Source organism: Setaria viridis, chromosome 5 (assembly GCF_005286985.2).
Source record: "Setaria viridis chromosome 5, Setaria_viridis_v4.0, whole genome shotgun sequence".
Taxonomy (NCBI): Eukaryota; Viridiplantae; Streptophyta; class Magnoliopsida; order Poales; family Poaceae; genus Setaria; species Setaria viridis.
Genome location: NC_048267.2, coordinates 26059234 through 26080377, shown reverse-complemented (window position 1 = coordinate 26080377; position 21144 = coordinate 26059234). Strand labels below are relative to the sequence as shown.

General features: G+C 42.9%; 2 protein-coding genes across 2 annotated transcripts; one reads left to right on the top strand and one right to left on the bottom strand.

Annotated features, from left to right (window-relative positions):
• Positions 1 to 1621: 1621 nt before the first annotated feature.
• Positions 1622 to 4425, bottom strand: LOC140222853 (protein ALP1-like). The gene is made up of 4 exons (XM_072293977.1): positions 4379 to 4425; positions 2467 to 2887; positions 2160 to 2385; positions 1622 to 2076 (listed from the first exon to the last, which is right to left on the bottom strand). Exons 1-4 carry the CDS (start codon positions 4423 to 4425, stop codon positions 1622 to 1624), a joined length of 1149 nt encoding a protein of 382 aa, XP_072150078.1.
• A 3848-nt stretch (positions 4426 to 8273) lies between these two features.
• On the top strand, positions 8274 to 19499 carry LOC117856362 (uncharacterized). The gene is made up of 19 exons (XM_072293976.1): positions 8274 to 8595; positions 8796 to 8908; positions 9505 to 9572; positions 9949 to 10025; positions 10488 to 10668; positions 10765 to 10821; positions 11998 to 12072; positions 13141 to 13260; positions 13336 to 13506; positions 13704 to 13817; positions 13913 to 14083; positions 14239 to 14331; positions 14819 to 15530; positions 15660 to 15759; positions 15846 to 15911; positions 17363 to 17527; positions 17632 to 17728; positions 18837 to 18967; positions 19102 to 19499. The coding sequence occupies exons 2-18, from the start codon at positions 8839 to 8841 to the stop codon at positions 18954 to 18956; spliced, it is 2457 nt and encodes an 818-aa protein (XP_072150077.1). The 5' UTR covers positions 8274 to 8595; positions 8796 to 8838; the 3' UTR covers positions 18957 to 18967; positions 19102 to 19499.
• Positions 19500 to 21144: the final 1645 nt, after the last annotated feature.

Genomic DNA, 21144 nt, shown 5'->3' with positions numbered 1-21144 from the left:
GTTCAATCATTTGAACCAAACATATGCATCCATCAATTCAGAACATCTATCCAAGATGAAAGAAAATTGCCATCACCAGCACATGAACCACCAGGAAAGCTCAATTTACCAGAACAAAGACATGGCATCCATCACATTTACCAGGTGCAGGTGTTCATGTTTACACACCCAACAGATCCCTCCCAACCACCTCTACCAGATGGAACCATGTGGCCTATGCTATACAAAAATATTTGCAGCCTTGGAAATATTCCAAATGGTGTCTCTACCCTCACCATTAGTGGTTAGTGCTAACCCAAAATGTCAGACTGTAGCATAGGCAAGCAAAATATCATATAATAGTCCTTAACCACCTAGAGGAAGTTAGATTGGCTCAGGTAGGTCCTAAGCCAAAGGATCCTATGGGCTTCACTCATCTGAACAAAGCATAGGCCTTCTGCTTTGTTCTTCAGCAAGTACACAAGTGCAAACATCAAGGCCTCCTGTGAGTACCCAGGACAGGACATGACACAACCATAAAGATCTGCATGGACCTCATTGTGCTGAGGAGCTTTCAGGGCATCTGCAACAGAGGCAACAGCAACAGTCATACCATGCATCAGCTGGTATTCTTCCTCACCCAACTTCCTCCTTTTACCACCTCTTCCTTCCTTATCATCAGAACTCTTAGAGGTGTCCAGCCCATTGGAGCCTACATTTTGCTTACCAGAATCACCCTCATTCCCATCTAAATTAATTGTCTCTGTTCTAACATCCCCCCTCAAGGTGGCCAAGGTCAGTTGGTACACCTAAAGGTTCATTGGAACCCATTGCAAACCTACCAGTAGCCTGACTAGACCCAAAAATGGCCTCCATTTGGACATAGTTCTCAATTGGGGTGTTCAAGAACTTGGCATCAGCAGGATGATCCTAGTTGGGCAAAAAGGTTGTGCAACAGTTAGAGAAAAGGGTAACTATTAACCATAACAGTGAGATATATTTAAGCTGTGGCCTAACCTTAGTGTGCCCTATCAGATGCTCCTCCTCAAGGACTATCATATGATGGTCCTCATTACAGAGAGCACCACTGAGATCCTTGAGCCTAGCAATCTTAACCCACCTCTGCCTCTACTTGCGCAGGTGGTTATAAATTTGGTTGGTGGTAATATTGACTTCAGCAAAATCAGAAACCATCCTAGCAACTTGCCTAACATGCACTTCCTTGAAGCCTTTGTCAGTTTTGACCCCTTGCCCAACCAGATCATGAAACCTCCTAAGCATGAAGGCTGACTGAACACTGGTCCATTGCATTGGCCCCCCAGGCTGGGCTCCATTGGGTGGAGGGGCTGCTGGGTTCCCTTCCTCCACAGCAGCCACCCCACCCTCGGCCCCTGCCTCATTGACAACACCAACCACATCCTCACCCATCACAGCCATGTCCTAACCATCATACCATCACAAAAAGAAACACCAAAGCACTTAGAAATCAAACAGGAAAGTAAGTACTGCATGCAAATATCATACCAAGTTGTATTGTTCATGATTGCAGTTACACATCATAGCAAAGTACCAAGGTCTCAGACCATATTACAAATTCATCAATGCTACTTAACAGCACATGACCCCAAGTACTTAAGTGCAATTAAACTCTAGAAGATCCCCTATTCTGCCACATTTGTGCAGCCCATGTATCCCTTTGCTGTGCCCAGGTTCCATTATCAGGACTATGTTCTGGCTCAGGGGGGCTATCAGGGGGGGTATCAGTGGAGTTAGGAGTCCAAGCAGCTTCAGTGGGAACATGTTCTTCTTGTCCATGCCTAAGTATCCAATTGTGCAGAATACAACAGGCAAGAACCAACTTAACTTGGGTTTTGTAAGGATGGAAAGGCTTGTTATCAAGGATTCTGAATCTATTCTTTAGAGCACCAAAGGCCCTCTCTACTGTCACCCTAAGAGAAGAATGCCTCAGGTTAAACAACTCTCTTTGATTTTGTGGCCTATTTGAACCAAACTCCCTCAAGTGGTACCTTGTACCACGATATGGCGGCAGGAACCCAGGCCTGGCTGCATATCCAGCATCCACAAGATAGAATTTCCCTAGACAATGTAACAAATGGAGATGGTTTATCAGTTTAGTGTGTGCAAGTATTATTGGCATGTGTGTATGTTAGTTATGGTACCTTGTGGGACTGTAAGACCATCTGCCCTTTCAAGAGCATCTGATAAAATCAGAGCATCATGTGCAGATCCCTCCCAACCAGCAAGCACATATGTGAACCTTAGATCAAAGTCCACTGCTGCCAGTACATTCTGAGTGATGGTGTGCTTCCTGCCTCTAAAGGAACCTTGCATCTTCAAAGGCACTCTAGCTAAGACATGTGTCCCATCAATTGCTCCTATGCAATCCTAAAAATAAAAAGCCATATTAACAGGTTGCTACCATATGGGTAAGGTCAATTGGTTTGCAATTAGGAAAGGGCCACCAACCTTGAAATATGGGTTCCATCTCCTGCTGCCAAGGATCCTAGGATGGACACTAGTGGATGGTGGTACAATCAACTCATTTCTCAACTCACCAACTACATACAAGACTTGATGAAAGAACCTACTGATAGTTTCAGGTGACCTCCTAAATGTCATGTTAATGATCCTGAACCTTTGGTTGTGTCCCACTACATGCAAGAACATTGCTACCTGTTCTTCAACAGTGGCATGGATGCTATCCACAACCAACTCTCTAGACCGAAACAGGTCACACAGTTGAAAAAAAGGTGCCCTTCTCATCCTTAGCAGGTTGACACAATGCACATCATCAGATTCATAAATGAATCTGAGGTTGCTATTCCTCTCTCTGTCCCTCTCTGCCATGGGACCATAGGTAATAGATCGAGCATCCTCACTTCTCCTTCTAAACCACAAGAAAAATCATGCAGCAACAGCAGCAACAAGAGCAGCCGCAGCTCGGCGCCTACCTTGCAAGTCCATGTCTAAGAATACAATGCAGTGTTCATTAGAGCTCAGTATACAAGAACTTGGGGTCATGTTGTTAAGCAAGCAAACATTCTCAACTACATTTTATCCTAGACGCGGCTGCCACACCCGAAGGTGCTCCTCCGGCGGCAAGGAATCATCATCGACCTAGGCACTTTGCTCAGCTCAGTAGGGCGTGATTGCTTGCAAAGCAGTAAGGCATGATTTAAGGACACAAGAAATCAGATCGACAAATATACATGACAACCATAGTCCGCATAAGAACGAACATAGGGTTCATGAAAACCATAAATGCAGATGCACAAACAACCTAGGGTTCATGAAAACCAACCAAGATGTACCGTCGCAGGACCGGCGGAGGCACAGGTTGCCGCCGGAGGACCCCGACCCACATATAGGATGGTACAAGAACCAAAAAAAAATCAGATCGACCTCTACACATGTGAGAACCATAGATCTGCATCGGAAAAGTACCTAGGGTTCATCACAACCTTAAATCCACAAAAGGAGCGCACGGATCTGACAGAACAATAACCTAGGGTTCATCGACACCAACGAAAAAAATACGAATCGACAGATCAACGAGGGAGAGGGGATGAAGCAGCGTAAAGAGGAGGGGGAGATGTACAGTCGCAGCACCGGTGGGGGCACAGGGCGCCGCCGGAGTACCTCGAGCTACCGACGAACCGAGGTCGAACAGGAGGAGGAAGAGGAGAAGGCGCACCGGGGAGGAGGGGAGCGAAGAAAGTGGGCTGAGGATGGGAGGTCACCGTAACCTCCCGCGCCTTTAGCCCCGATACGGCGCCATCTCCCGCCCTCCGCCCAAATCTTCCCGCCAGCATCGCTCCATCCCGGCTCGCGAGCGAAGGAGCCCTCTGGGCGGACGGGGCGATGCGGGATGGAGTGGGGGAAACGAACGGGGGGGTGCGCCGTTTCGGTTCCGGGAGAGCAACCGAACACGCGAGAGTGCACGGGATGCTTCGGGGTCATGCAGCGGACGGTGGGACGCGGGCAACCAATCACGCCCTAAGATGAGTGATCCGTGCGTGAGCAGCGACAAAATTAAAATGAACATTAGTATTGGCGGAATAGAGTGTTCGAAAAGTGAACATTTAGTATGGACGTACGGGTCTCGTACAACAGGATTGCTGCTGCCAAACCTCCCACAACCCTCCACCCACACTGCTACACGCACGTCAAGCACCGATCAGTCAAAATAATCTGGACTCGTTGGTGATTACTACCTGCGATTGGTTGTGTAACGTATGTTCACACTTCACTGCATATCACATTTTCCATGCCTTTTTATGGTTTCCTTGTGCATCAGCTCCATCAGCTCCGCGGCGCCAACCCTGTGCATCAGCGCCCAGGATGACATGCCAAGGCCTCCATCCTACGCATCCCACACCTGGAGCACCCGTCGGTTGGATTCCATGTACCGGAGGCCCCCGCCATGGCGCTCGCCTATGCATCGTCCGCCGTCGACGAGATGGTTAGGCAACATGATGACCCGAAGGGAGTCGCTAGCCGCGCCGGCGCTGCTGTTGCATGCTACGGCCAGGTTGCCTCCGTACGACGTCCACCATTACGAGGTGCAGCTTGGGCCGAGCATCGACGGCTGGCAAAAGGTGAAGTCGTCGAAATCGAAGATAATTGGGTTTGGTAAATGAGTCAGCTCAATAAAGCACTAGGGAATGCTTCCCCTTTGGCCATCTGTACATATGCTTGTAAAGGTTTGGAAAATGCAGTTAGGCAAGTATTCCCTCAAGCTGAACGTAGGGAATTCTTTAGACACTTGATGCAAAACTTCATAAGGAAGTATTCTGGTGACACATTTGAAAGGATGTATCCTGCTGCAAGAGCATATAGAACTGCTGCTTTTGATCATCACATGAAAAAAATTTGGATGCAAATTCTAAAGTGGAGAAGAATCTAGCTCAGTACCATCACTTGAAGTGGATGAGGTGTGCTTTCAACCCAGCCATCAAATGTGATTACATAACAAAGAATATTACTGAGGTGTTTAATAACTGGATAAAAGACTATAAAGACCTGCCTATTACAGAGCTAGCTGACAAGATAAGGGAAATGATAATGGTACTATGGGATAAGAGAAGAAGGATGGGAGAAAGGTTTCATGGATGGTTATTACCAACTGTAAGGCTTCAACTAAGGGTAAGGACTAGAGGATTAGGACACCTGAGAGTTGTCAGTTCTGCTAGATTTTCTGCAGAAGTTTGGGACAATAGTAGAGATAACCATGTGAGGCATGTTGTCAAATTATTGGACAGAACATGCACTTGTGAGGAGTGGCAACACACAGGTAAACCATGTGAACATTCCTTGACTTTTCTAACGACACAAAAGTAAGTCCCATTCAATGATTATGTTCATGAGTTCTTCTCGGTTCAAAGGTTTATAGCAGCATATCAAGGAGGGTCAAGGAGTGATTGAACCAATGACTGACAGAAGTTAGTGGCCTAAGCTTAACCTTGGCTATGTCTTAGGGGCACCTCTTGGGAAAAGGGGAGTAGGAAGACAGCGAAAGAATGGAGGGGGGTAGCAGGAAAGGATAATGAGGAAGAGAAAAACATAGAAAAGGGAAGGAGAAGATAATGATTAGAGGCCCAATGACATGCCGAAGATGTGGAAATAAGGGCTATAGATAGGCTAGCTGCAAATGTCCACTAAATGGCAAAAAAAGAAGCTGAGGAAGCCTAGGAAAAATAAAACAAAGCAGTTGAGAACTGATTCTACACCTGCGAAGTCTAACAATACAAAGGGTCCACTATTAGAAGATAGTCCTGGGACACTCACAAGAAGGTAATGATGCTCCTTGTGCTAAAATTGCTTTGTATCATTGTTTGCGACTTTACCTAATCTGTTTTTATTTTCATATGCAGGCGTCTAGCGATGCTTAGGGGAGAAGGCACTTCCAATCAGAGCACTGCAGCACCTCCTGCTACTCCAAGAACACCAATAGCTTCAGTTAAGACTGCTAGCAAGACTGCTACTAAAAAGATTACTTCAAAGACGAGGAAAAGGAACATGGAAGAGCTACTAAAACCCTCTTGTATAATGAAAGTGCTCTATTTTGTTGAACTATCTAAATTATGTGATGACTCTGCTATTTTGTTCAGCTATCTAAACTATGTGATGACTGCTATTTCAAATTATGGTATGTATGTTAAATGGTTGCAGCCTGGACCTTACAACGAAGCTGACTGAATTTATGAACTCATTATGAATGAATGAACCATTATATTGTTGGTAGCCCTGCTAATTGGGCTGTAACCTAAGCTATAACCCCACCAACCCATTCTCACGAGAAAACAAATATAATCCACTTCAGTTCAAACCTCCATCACCAGACACCATACCACCCTAAGCTTTCCCCAAACTTTCCAGATACAAACTGTTAGCTAACTATGGTTAGAATCCAATAAGAACCTATTAGCTAGCTAGTATGTAATCAAACAAGTTGTAGACGATTCCCCACTATCTGCTGCAAGGTGCTAGGTTGTTACTAACGTTAGCTAGCCAGTAGTAGTTACTATCATCGTAGGAATTATAAAAATGAAAACCAGTATATAAAATAAGCCTGATTCAAAGAAGAAGATAAAAAATCTTGCAGATTATCAACCAAATCTTCAAGTGTCATCGACACAAATTATTAAAATTATAGAGTTATGCTGAATTGTTGAAGCTACGCCACAGAAATGCTGAAATGAGTCTCGGTCCTTGCAGATCAACTAGTTGTACTTGAGGCACTAGAAATGCTTGCTCTGAGAACCTTGGCGAGCATGTTTTTGCATCTGATCATAATGCGACCATAAAAGTTAGGAGAATAGTATCAATCCATACATAATCATTACTGCCATAATCACAGGAGTGATATATTGATGATAAAGGTACATGTCCTAACAATGTGGGCATGCCAAATACCTGCACGGCTCTGCACATATTTAACAGCAAGGCATAAAAAATTGTCGAAGAGATTGGTAACATATGAAACTTTATGCAAGAGAAAAAGGGAAGCACGGTTACAGTTATATGCAGATTCGAGGCTATAGTACTAAATGCTACTAGATGGAAAATAACCAATTCTTGGCAATACTAGGAGCAAAAATTCAAAGCAATTAAATATAAATTGAAAGATTGATTTAGAATAAGTGATTCTGGGTAGACGTTCAGTTCACCAGGCTCACGTTATTCACTACCAGATCCTACTAGGAATGGGTCACATTCGAATTTACATTTAAACAAATAAACTAGCCCAAACATCATCCACCGAGCAACCGTGGATTAAACTAGTTCTATATCAAACAGACAACCAAGCTAATATGCATCCACGAAAAGTACTAGCCATCTACAAGGACTATTAGCACCAGACGAGCAAGATAAAGTTACCAGGAGATGATGGCGCCGAGCAGATAATCCAAGTAGAGGAACGTACTATGAACCTCTCACATGAACACTGGAGGAAGTTTAGACATTATCAGCATTCCATTAAGCACCGGTTCTAGGTAAATATCTGGAAACCAAAATATTTACCAAGTCAGGCTATCTGTACTAAATCAGTTACTTTTTTATTAACAAAATAATGATTCAGTAATGATACAGATTAATACAGGTAAATGATGATGCGCACAACACATTTCCCTACCTCTTTGCTTAACTGCTATGTTTACAAGACTAAATTCCATTGTTGACTGGACACAGTGGAAAGATTACAGCTGTAGTTTTTGCACATCGCAGATTTATGACAAGGAGCAAGCAAATTATTCTGCAAGGAGCAAGCAAACTATCTATCAGATCATTAGAGTTCAGTGTCCACGACTTGCACTAGTGCATAGATTAAGCCACAGAAACTGGCTGGTGGCTGCTAGCTTCCGTATCAAAATTCCTGGATGAACTTTGCAAATCGATCAGGTTAACAAGGAATGTGCAGAGTAACAGCAAACTGCAACCATTACCTACATTTTTTCAAATGCTCTTTACTTGACCGATTTAAACAAAATTTGACAGGGAAATAAATCCCTAAAAGTTCCCAGGGATCTACAGGTAACAGTTTGTATAAGAGGTAAGATTGTCATTTCACGTGGGTATATATGGGAGAGAGAATTAAAATGGATTGGAAACAGCATAGTGGCGGTTGCAGGTGTTATGATCGGCAAATCGGCTAATTCATTATTGGCAGTGTTCAAATCGGCGAAGCCAAACGTTTGAAGAAAAAAAAAGCTCCTTCAGCTGTTTGGCCCACAGCCGAGGGCTGTAACAGTCACAGCTGCAGCCGGCCCAAAAATGTGTAGCGAACAGGCCCGACCTATCGCCACTGATACGAAGGGCGCACACCTCGAAGAATCTTCCAGTTCGTCGGCCCCTTCCTCCGCCAGCGCCGCCGGACCTGCCTCCAGTTCCTCCTCCGAAGCACGCCGGCTAGCCACTCTTCCCCCATCGTCATCCTCGTTTCCCGGCTACTTTCCTCTTCCTTTTCCGCTCCACCCTCTTGGCCTTATTTCCTAGCGGCGACGACAAGGCGAGCAGCCACCCCTGCTTGGCCCAGGTCTTTCGTCGGGCGACCACCTGGGCCTTCATCGAGCGCCGGCGACGAACATCCGACAGGTATGCCCGCCAATTCCCTTCCCTTCCTGCGGTGCGAAATTGAACCCCCAAACCCTGATGTATGCTATAGATTTGGATCTGACCATTTACTTCTAAACTTCGAATTTTTTTAAGCAACTATCAGGTGTACAAGTGTTCACCCATGTCCAAAACTGGGTCCGTCCCTGCTTACCAAGGTTCTTTTCTTTATTACTTGGCAGAAATTACCTCTGCCCCCAGGCCCCAGAGCAAGTTGTGTAGAAGATGGGTATCCTTGAGAGGATCAAGGAGATTGAGGCCGAGATGGCTCGGACGCAGAAAAACAAAGCAACAGGTTTGCTGTCTTCACTTCTTCCACCATTACAATTATGCAATTCATGCTCATCTTTGTGTGCTCACTGTCTTTTATTTTCATTCCTTTTGAATGAAACTGTTTTGCCACATATCACTGTTACACGTATCTGATCATGAAATTGCCGTTCAGCATGTTTGTGTATACAATCTCTGATTATATTGCTGTTCTGTGCCATAGATGTCTTGGTTAATGGCAACAAGCTGTATCATTTGGGCATTCACTGTAGACATGTATAATTAATGACTACTGGATTGAACAACGTTCCTTTTGTTTTATTACATTTCTGTTTAAATCAAATCAACCAAGGGTATCATTGTATATGTTGCAATGAGGAAGTATAGTCAAATAATATCCTGTATGTGCACTAATATGTAGGTCACAACTCTTGATCATACTACTGTCATTTTTTTCCTAAATAAACTTGGCATAAATGTCTGTACTTAATTGATTAAGTATATCTTGTTTGCTTCATTTCCCCCTAATTTGCAGCATTGTATTATAGTTGGTAATCTTGTGTGGAGTTGGTCTTGCATATTGTATCTGTTAATATTATTTTTTCTTTGTTTTCCACGCAGAATATCATCTTGGACAACTGAAGGCAAAGTTAGCAAAGTTGAGGACACAACTATTGGAGCCTCCAAAGGTATCGATGGATTGGGAAACAATATCAGCATCTTGAATTTTTGTTTATAATAGTTTTGCATTGTAATTTGGGCAACAAAAATGATCATCAAGTAAGCTATGCTGATGTTCCTTCATTCCTTCAGGCTTTCTAAGTGGTACTCCCTCCATCGCAAATTACTATTCGTTTTGGCTTTTCTAGATACATAACTTTTGCTAGGTATCTAGACATAGTATATATCTAGATGCGTATCAAAAGCTATGTACCTAGAAAAGCCAAAACGAATAGAAATTTGGGACTGAGGGAGTAATATAGTATCAAAAAGGCTAAGTAGTATTTACATGGGAGTTCCTTTCATTTGCTTTGTCGCACCTGACTTCTCATTTTGGTCATACAGGGTTCCAGTGGAGGAGGAGATGGATTTGAAGTCACAAAGTTCGGGCATGGTCGTGTTGCGCTTATTGGATTTCCCAGGTCTACTATCTTTTGCCTATGACTCGAGTACTGTAAAGTTTTGTATCTCAATCCTCCTCAGTTTCTACAATTGGATCTGTGGCATGTGGGCTCTGTTGTAGTCGATTGGAGTACTATGTATTTGGCATTCATCTGCTGCCTTGTACTTTCAAGGCATGTATGTCTCTGAAACTAACACTCATAGCTATTACCTTGTATATAGAAATGAGATATGTGAATATGTGATGAACTGATCCAATTTGTACTTTATGTCATACTTTCTATTGCTTAATATTACTGTATGTTCTTTTTCATGTAGTCTTACTAACATAAGCTGAAATTTGTTTTGTTTCAGTAAAAAGATGAAATTTGATTCTTTTTGTCTTTTTGGTAATGCAAAGCAAAAAATGGTCAATTTAGTCAACCGCTCAGATTATAATAACAAGATGTCTTATGTATTTTGACTGCATATATATCTTGCAGTGTTGGAAAGTCAACCCTTTTAACTATGTTGACCGGGACACATTCTGAAGCTGCATCATATGAGTTCACAACCCTCACCTGCATTCCTGGAATTATTCACTACAATGATACCAAAATCCAGCTTCTTGATCTTCCCGGTATCATTGAAGGAGCCTCTGAAGGCAAGGGGCGTGGTAGGCAGGTAATTGCTGCTAATAGTTAATTATTCTTATGGATGCTGACTTCCTCTACCCACAAATCATTTATTTTATTTTCTATATATTGTTTCAATTTTCAGGTTATTGCTGTTGCGAAGTCATCAGACCTTGTACTGATGGTCCTGGATGCATCAAAGGTTATTGGTTAACTGAACATTCTTTGCTATATGCCTACATTGCTTTTGCATTCCCTTTACTCTTTCTTTAGAACACCTAAGTTTGAAGCATAGTTAAGATTTTACGTTAGGAGAGAAGAGATGGAGCAGATGTTCAAGTCTGTTGGGTAGCGTGTTTCTCATGGATGGATTGAAAATTTCAGTCCCCATAATTTGATATAGTTCCTGACTAAAGAAATCACGCATGCTGCAGTCCCCATAATTTGACATGGTTCCTGACAATAGCCCAAATCGCACATGTTCCTAGCAGAATCCTTTTGAGTATGAAGACCTTAGCTACTTCCGAAGTCAAGTTTGTCCACCAGCTTACATAGCAAATACATTTCATATTACTGAATGGCCTTGTTGGAGTATTTCTAATTTATTCAACAAAAAATAAACAGAGAGAAAATAAAAAAAAGAATAAAAAGAAAGGTTTAAAAAGGGAAAATGAAGAGACATAGGAAAGGTCCTAAAAGGATAAAAAAATTAGAGTGAAATTGGGTGATCACAACAAAGATAGGGCCTAGGAAAATCAATGTCAGGCAGGTCTCCCGTCTCCACCATGGGACTTGGCTAGACAGGGCTATGGTGGTTGTTTTGCCCTTTTGTTAACATTCCTCAAACTTTAATGGCGAGAAGGGGCAGGGAAAACTAAAGTAGACACTGTAGAAAGAGCAAAATTTCAGTGGTAAATTGGGGAAACACTAAGGTTCCGTGGCATAGGAGGCACTCTTCGTTGTAAGTTTGCATACTAATCCTTATTTCTACATTGAAAGCAGTCAGCCTGCATTATTACTTAGCTAGTTTTTTAGATTTGAATCTATCTGTATTATTTAGGACTGTATATATGGTGAAAAACATTGCTAACTTCTTGAATAGAGACATCTACACACTGCCTTTCTGAAGCAATGTGGTTACTTGAAAGTTCTTATGAAATCTTTGTGGAACCTTTCTATATAGTTGCTTGAAAGTCCAAGCGAAATCTTACTGGAGGTGTTTTTTGTTTCAAATCTGTAATTAGATCAAGGGTGGACGATTACATGCCAAAATGGTGGTGTGTGATTGAGTGTTTTGTTTTAAATCTGTAAGATGATTACACAGAATCAAAACAGGACCTGATTCCATTTGTTTATTATGTTCTAAATTTTGTTTCAGAGTGAAGGACATCGCCAAATATTAACAAGAGAACTGGAAGCCGTTGGGCTCCGTCTCAACAAAAGGCCTCCCCAGGTATGTACTACTTGAAAATGTGAAATAGAAATGGATGTAGAGAAAGATCGAGAAGGATACTATATGTAACACTGAAGCTTTAGTAGGCACTCAAATAAGGCATTCTTTTCATACGGTTCCAAGAAAAAGAACATCCTGTACATCCTGGGCATGATGCTTAACATTCTCTGTTTATAACCTACAATACAAGGCAGTGTCTGAATCATCAACTGGAAGTTGGGAACAGATGAATGCCACTTCCCATGGCACCTTGGAGACATGGTGCTCCACAATCTGTATTGGATGGTTTTCATTGCGTGGGTCTGAAAAATATAGCAGTGATTTAACTGATCCCATGTATATGTGACCAGATTAGGTACACAATTCAGCGAACCGTAGCTGAATCAACTAATTGTATTTTCCTGTGCTAGTACTGTATTCCTAATTGTCATGTAGCCAAATGTTTGAGCTGCCTTAGGTTAGCATTCTTGTTACATAGCCCTTTCTACCGCAGGAACATATGTTATTTCCTCATAAAGTATCATCAAGAACTGGTTATGGGTGGGCTTGGGGCCCATGATGCAGTCCTGCAAGTTCTATCAGTGGTATATAACCAGTGTTGTATCTTCACAAGACACTAGTTCATATTTTTTTGTCTTTTATTGAATTGGTCGCATCTATTTGTATCTGCGGTTCCTTTTAATACATTGGGCACTGAACTCTATACGCAAATTTCATACCAAATTTGTTGGCCGTTGGATATCCTGGGAAGGAGAGTGTAACTTAAGGTTTGACTTGCTGTGGGCAGCTTTTTTTTTCTCGAACATGCTGGAGAACTGTGTGTCATTTCTATGGGCAGCTTTAAAAGGGCATAAATCTCTTAATACTTCATAGTGAACATTTCTACCTTTAACTGCATAAGTTGTTTCATCGCTGACCTAATTAGGTAAGATGGGACCTAAATATGCAGTCTGTGTGGCCAACTATCCTGTGTTGCTTCTGTTTTATGAAGTGTTTTCATTTTACATCTGCATTAATACCTTCTATGTTCCATCCTGATCGATTAATTATGTCCTTTTGTACAAATAGATATACTTCAAAAGGAAGAAGACTGGTGGGATTTCTTTCAACACCACAGCACCTTTGACTCATATTGATGAGAAGCTCTGCTATCAGATTTTGCACGAGTACAAAATTCACAATGCTGAGGTATGTGGATGCACTTGCTTGGGTGTGCGCATGTGCATGTCTTTGCAGTGGGCTCAACTATTCTGTTTATTTTAGGTGTTATTCCGCGAAGATGCTACTGTGGATGATCTCATCGATGTCATTGAAGGAAATCGAAAGTACATTAAGTGTGTTTATGTATATAACAAGATTGATGTTGTTGGTATTGATGATGTGGATAATCTTGCTCGGCAACCAAATTCACTAGTGATCAGCTGCAACTTGAAGGCATGTTTTATCTGTCACCTGCATCTTTATCAATTTTTCTTACGATCCTTGATTTGTCTCCACATAAAGTTATACTGCTGTATCACCATCTTTAAATGGCAGTGCGCACTGTAATATTGAGTTTTGTAAAATGCTCTGTTGATCTTGTTGTCTTATCGTTTTATCTTCATGTTACTGAAAAAAATTGTTCTGTACAGCTGAACTTGGACAGGCTACTGGCAAGAATGTGGGAGGAGATGGGTCTAGTGAGGGTGTACACCAAGCCACAGGGCCAGCAACCTGATTTCACGGATCCAGTTGTTCTTTCTACTGTACGTTCTCTGCCCCACTATGCTTTTTTTCACCTGTTGCTGTTCCACGGAGCCGGGGGGAACAATTTGTCTGACAGCCTTTTTTGTGCCATCAGGATAGAGGTGGATGCACAGTTGAAGACTTCTGCAATCATATCCATAGAAGCTTGCTCAAAGATGTGAAATATGTGCTTGTATGGGGAACCAGTGCAAGGCACTATCCACAGCATTGTGGGCTCAGCCATGGCCTTCAAGACGAGGATGTCGTCCAGATAGTAAAGAAGAAGGTTATGATCTGCCTTTGGCTGAGTTGGTCACATCTGGAAGCATATGCAGTTTACACACCATTTTTTTTCTTTTTCTTTTTTGGCTTTCAATGGTTGTGTATGCCGACCATACAACCAATAGCTGCAAAGGTGCTAAACCTATGAACAACTTTCAGGAAAAGGAGGAGGGTGGGCGAGGCCGGTTCAAGTCCCACACGAATGCTCCAGATCGGATATCTGACCGGGTGAAGAAAGCTCCTCTGAAGACATAATTTGGGTCGCCGAGCGCACCTCGATCAGCTTCTCCGAATCAGATGAACAGCCTTTAGATCATCATACAATCTGGATTCTGGAACTAGCTGAGCCGGGTGCTACTTTTTGCAGCCTTGTTTTGTACCAGAAGGGCCATATTTGAAGTACTCAACATAGTAACCCTCTGTATCTCGGCACAATACCACTCTAGTGCAGTGCCACAATGAATGGTGCTGCATTTTATTCAGATAATGTGTTGAGGGCTTGTCACCTGTGTTATCTGCTATCCTGAATACTTTGTGTCACCTGCAAAGAGTTCTGGGATTATTTGCCTATCATGGGTTTTGTGATTTCGTGAGAGGCTAATCATCTCCGTGACTTCGTATGCCAAACAAGGGACGCGTCAAAGTTCTGCGAGCCACGTGTCAAACGCTGATTGGCACAATCGGTGCTTTCCATGTCACCGCCAAGCGGGTTGCGAGTTGCAGTTGCTTAAGTTAAACGGGTCCAAATCTCCGACCCGCAAACTCGCCTCTCACTCCACCCGTCGCCCGATCTCCTGCTCCGGCGATGGCGCCGGCGGCGGCAACGGCCGCGGCGGGGCGGAAGTCTCCGGTCACCGTGCTCCTCCTCTACGTAGCGTGCGCCTTCATCCTGCTGTTTCTCCTCACCTCCTACTCCCCCCGCCTCCAGCCCCACTCCCACGGCCGCAGCCTCCACCGCCGCCTCAAGCTCCACCCCAAGAGCTTCCCATCCTCCCCTGCTGCCTCCGGTGGGAGCGAGGGGCATCAGCAGCAGCAGCGGAACCACCACCACCACGCGGCTTCCTTCGACCCGGCCATTGCCGAGCTGGAGCGCCGGCTGGACGACAAGGAGTGGGAGCGCGAGCACTACCGCCTCCTCCACGGCGACGAAGACGGCGACGGGCCGGACGATCACATGAAGGAGTGGGAGGAATTCCTCAAGGAGGAGGAGGACTTCATCAACGACGACGACCGTTTCAACCTCGCCGACCGCATCCACGCGCTCTTCCCCAAGATCGACGTGTCCCCGACGGACGGCTTCGTATCCCTCGACGAGCTCACCAGATGGAACCTCGAGCAGGCTAGGGCCGACCAGCACCACCGCTCCGCCAGGGAGATGGAGCTCTACGACAAGAAAGGCAACGGGATCGTCTCCTTCGCGACCTTCAACACGCTGCGCCAAGAGTCCCATGGTAACATTGCCAAAAATTATCTCCAATTATCTGTGCATCAAGCCATGAATGCAGCAATTTATAGGGACAATTCTTGGCATCAATGTGGGTTAGCATCTTAGGAGTTCATTGGTTGGTTCATTTATGCAGGAGACGGTAATATGCTGGGGTTCCCATGGTGGAAGGAGGAGCACTTCAACGCTTCAGATGCAAACGGCGATGGTTTCCTTGATAAATCTGAGTTTAATGAGTAAGGATTCATTCAACTTTTGCCATAGACCTGTGGTTGACTATTTGCTAATGTTTGCCTTTCCAATTGTCTTGCTGCCACTTCAGTTTCCTTAACCCAAGTGATTCGGATAATCCCAAAATCATCAATTTGCTCTCCAAACAAGAAATAAGGTGCGTGCTTCATCAACCTGATGACCTTTTCCCGTCATAGTACTATATGTTTAGATTAACTTTAGTAGCATACATTTAAAGGACGCGGAATGCTTTAATATTGGGTTTATTTGTAAAAGGGCACATAAACTCAATTTTTAAATCAGTGTTTTGCGTTTGGGTCCTGAGGTCTGTTCATATCCTCTAGCCAGTAACTAGTGTATTTATGAAGTTTGTCTTGTCAGTGAGCACTATAACTGCATTTTCATGCTGTTGCCAGGAAGAGACTTTAGCTAGCGAACCATTTTGTATATTAGATATTAGGGTCAGTGTGATAATTCCACAGCTAATAGTGAAAAGCTGTAATTCCTTTCTGGTAACCAGATTTCTTGATAGATTCCACCTACTTTAGCACAAAATAAGGTGCAAATACTATGGTCATTTGCATAGATGATTTATATGTACTTAAGATGGTGTGTCACTTTAAAATTATAAGGGGAATATTTGGTTAACTGATGGGAGAGCCCATCAATAACATCAACAAAATTGTCTAATCCTGGTTATGTTTTATGAAATCCTGATAGCATTTGTTCCTTTCCTTGAGTTCTCTCCTTTTCTTGTCACGTTGCCTATGTTACATGCAGTGTCTAATTGTACCTCGTGAGGCAAGTTTGTTAGCTTCATTTGGTTGTCCGATGTTGGAAATTGATGTTCACATGTGTATGAAGTGTGTGGACAGTAATTTCTGCATCTGACACCAATGCATTTTTTTTGTTACTGAAACAAGAGTAACCCTACCCTACCTCTTTAGAGGTTGACAACATCTTACTTTTTTTAAGTTAAATGTAAAAGAAGCCAATTGTGCCACATCATCATATTACAGTAGCCACCGATGCTATTCACACCATTTATATGATTGGATTTTGGTAGGTAGAGTTCCAGTCAGGGTGTTTTAGCTTGTGCTGGGCTGGGCCTGGGCTAGGGTTATGTTGGGCAGTATTCGGCGTATAGACGATAAGTCATGTTGGCTTTATAGTTTTGGCAACTATGTTTGTTCTACATGTCTTAACAACTAAAGGTTTTATATTCACCTCCTAAGTTCCAAAATCTAAAAATTACATGTACTAAAACTTTGTAAAATACACACCGAACATCTCTATGTTGATCCCATGGCAATGACGGACTAAACTAAACACTTAAGTACGAGGGACACCTTTTGAGGCTTATATAAATCGCTCGTAGTAAAGGAAGTAACTAGCAACCCTGAGTGGGACCTGTTGATTTTGAATCACCACAGTCCACAGATATTGTCTGTCATGTCTGTGGAAACTGGAAAATTGTTTCCTTTTTTGTCACTATATATGAGTTTCAGAAGGTGAATATTCTTTAACTGTTTGCATATGCTGTTAGAGCACAGTTACAGTTTCCTTGAGATTGTGTTTGAAATTTCTTACTCATTATGCCATATCCAGGCAGAGGGACAAAGATGGTGATGGAAAGCTAAACTTTGATGAATACTTTAATGGACTACATGACCATATACATGGTTATGATGATGAGAATGCAGATATTTCCCATATTGGGAACATCACAGTTGCAAAGGATCGGTTCTCCAAACTTGACAAAGATAATGATGGGTATGCAAATGAACCTCTAGCTAAAGTTCTTTTATGATGTTTCTCACAGAATTTGGTATATAATCTTTTACCATTATTCATTTGAGATAATCCTTTTTATGTAGGTTTATTTCGGAGCAGGAACTAGAACCTGTTCTTGATAAGCTCTATCTTTCTGAACGCTATTATGCTAGACAGCAAGCCATCCATGCTATTTCAGAGGTTTGATTCGTATTTCTTTCCCATTGACTCTTTTTATTATTCTGTTTTCCTAGTTCTAGGCGTATTTGAGTGTCTGTGATCATAGTTATGTGCACAACCACATGGCAATTGTTTGTTTAGTTTTTACTTTGCAAGTTTCTTCTTTGCACCATTGGAATTAGGAGTTGCTGAAACTACTTACCATCAGGTATGAATATGAGCTGCCTTCTCATATGAGTTCAGAAATTATTTCAATCATGTCTGCACATATAGCCAAACTTTTCATATCAGTTTGGTCCTAACTAATTTTACCTTCCATACAAAACAGTGGATGACCTTATAATTGCTAACCCGTTTAACACCTTATCCTGAGCCAGTATGGCCAAAACCCAATATAGCATGCAAATAATGTCATTAATATAAATTGTGTTAAGTTTGCATTGTCAAACAGGAAGACACTAAGTAGATATTGGCTATTCATTATGCACATAGTTGCAAAATCATTTCTTTCTGGTTCCATTCTAAGTTGAGTAACTCAATGTTATGCATAGAGAAATTGCAGATGTCTGGAAATTGTATATGGTTTCTGTCGGTGCGATGTGGATTTGATTTAATCTTTTTGGGACTATAGCTAAAGTATTATAATCCGTACACCATTGTCAAATTTCAGTAAGGTAGAGCCATAGAAGGAAAGATTGTATACCCTACAAAATTCGAGAGAAGGCATTACTGTGTAACAGCTGTATAATGTGTATGTAGTCTAATAAATGTCCAATTGGTTTTGTATTGGTGCTTTTTCAGCCTATTTATCCAAAAGGACTTCGGGGTTAAATGAACTTTGAGTATAGAAAACCCCAAACTAATGGATCACTGAATGTAGTACACTATATTGTGTTTATACTTCATTAGTGACCTGATGGTCATGAAGCAATAGAGCACAGCTCGCAACAGTTTTTTTTTTTCTGTTTCTGCTGTTTAGTAAGTGGTGCTGTTTTATTCTCTTTGAAATATGGTCAAGCAAAAGGGCAATTGTCTTGCATCATCGACTTCCTTTTATGACCATTCATCATATGACGGGCCTTTTCCCTTTGGAGATGACTTGTGTGGTTGCTTTTATCAAAAAATGCAGGCAGACAAGGATCATGACGGGAGGCTAGCTTTGGACGAGATGATTGAGAACCCCTATGTATTTTATGGCAGTGTGTACCTTAGTGATGACGACGACTATTTCCATGACGAGTTCCGCTGAGGCAGCTGCAGGTGATCGCTTGCACACTTCTCCTGATGGCCCTAGTGTCTAGCCCAAAATTTACTTTCTGCGAAATAATTGTCCAATTTTGCTGCCCATTGCTGGTCTCATGGGCACCGTGACTAAAGTTGGTCACCTTCAGCAGGTTGTCGGTATCCTGACCACGCAAGCAATGCGTAACATATCAGCATCAAGGTGCACACTGTCGGTTCGTAATGTCTAGCCTACTATCTCGCACACCGAGATGCGCTGCTGACAGACAGAATGGAGAGCTTAGAGTTACTGCCGTATAAAGTTACGAATTAGTCGCTTGGTTGTTTTTTCAAGTTGTTTCTGTTAAAATGGAAGGACGGCAGCATCCTAGTAGTACCAGCCCAGGGATGTGGATGTTACATCATCACCTTTGTGTTAGGCCGAGCTGGCACTGTCTCCTTGCTGTAAAATGCATTGTAGTAGTCCAGGAGAACAATGAGTGGGACGTCCTGTCGTCGGTGACGAAGGGATTCAAATCAAAGTCTAACACGGATCATGCTGTTCGGTGCCTGTGAATGAATGGTATACTCTGAATGAATTCAATTATTTCTGGCGAGAGGTCCCAATCAGGGGGTTCAGCAGCATGACGAATTCCGCTGTGAAAGTGCAGGCGCATGAGGCCAACATTCCATCGGCTGCATGAGTGCGCCATGGACGATGTCGATCGATCGCGCGCTCGCTTTATTCGGGACATGGATTGAGCCTAGTCATCAGTGTGTCTCGAGTACGGGTAAGGCTGCTAATGGTCTGAGATCCAGACTAAAGCCGCACCAAACCCACTAGTCTGCTGCTCGTCAATTAAACCACACCACATCAATCTGCATGCCTCAAAAACGGAACTGCACCAATCCGACAGCGATTTCACACCAAAACCAAACTCAACCTGTGGTCTTCACCTGATTCTCTAACCATACATACTGTGGTAGCTTGCTTGCGTGTAAACTATCGTTTGGAAGGAAATATGGTGCTGCCACCGCAAGCCAGTAAGAACAAAAATGAACCGGCACATACAGCAACAAATGAAATCTCAAGGAGGAAGCAGTGGGAACTCCGGGCGAATTTCCGCTCTGCTGCACTGACGTGCTTGCTTCATCTCCCTTGTGTCCATTGGCTGAATGCCCGCACGCTGCAGGTACGCACGTGACATAACGTGCGTATATACATGTATACTATCGACGACGACGACGACGACGAAGATGGGGCATCCAGTCAAAGGCCACATATATATGTGGATCGAATCGTCACCAGCGGCAATGTGCTGCTGCCAATGCAAGCGACGGAACAAAGAATGAGATAGAGACACGAAGGAAGAAAGCTTGTTGCAGATCAAGTGTCCTGCCAGTATTTGAAACAGCATGCGACGGAACAGTATTTGAAACAGCATGCAGATCAATGTGCTGTGCCATGGCTGCATGTGTGCTGTGCTGTGTTGTCGAATGAAAACACCCCACTACCTGTCTACCTCAGAGCAAATACTGCTCTCGGCAGGGCCTTTTGTGTACGTAGGAGTACATCAGCATCCATGAGCTGCGACACCTATCCTGATTGGTTGGCCGCACCGAGCCCCAGTCAGGCTCACCGGATGCAGCATGCAGCTGATTGGTTGCCTGCGTGAGCCTGGCTGTACGCGTGCAAAAGCCACAAAGCTCGTTTCCCGCGGGCCTGGCTCGCTGGATGCGGGTGGCTACTGACTAATGAACGTATTAAGAAAGTAATTAATTAGTATATAGTAAGTGGTATTAGTATTTTTTAAAGGTGATTAAGGTTTAATAGGATAAACTAAGAATTTTTAAAATATGCTTACACACAATAGGGGGCGTTTGCTTCCACTGACTTATTTTTAGCACGTGTCACATCGAATGTTTAGATACTAATTAGGAGTATTAAACGTAAACTATTTAGAAAACCCATTACATAAGTGGAGGCTAAACGGCGAGACGAATCTATTAAGCCTAATTAATCCATCATTAGCAAATGTTTACTATAGCAACACATTGTCAAATCATGGACTAATTAGGCCTAATAGATTCATCTCGCCGTTTAGCCTCCACTTATGTAATGAGTTTTGTAAATAGTCTACGTTTAATACTCCTAATTAGTATCTAAACATTCGATGTGACGGGTGCTAAAAATAAGTCAGTGGAAGCAAACGGGG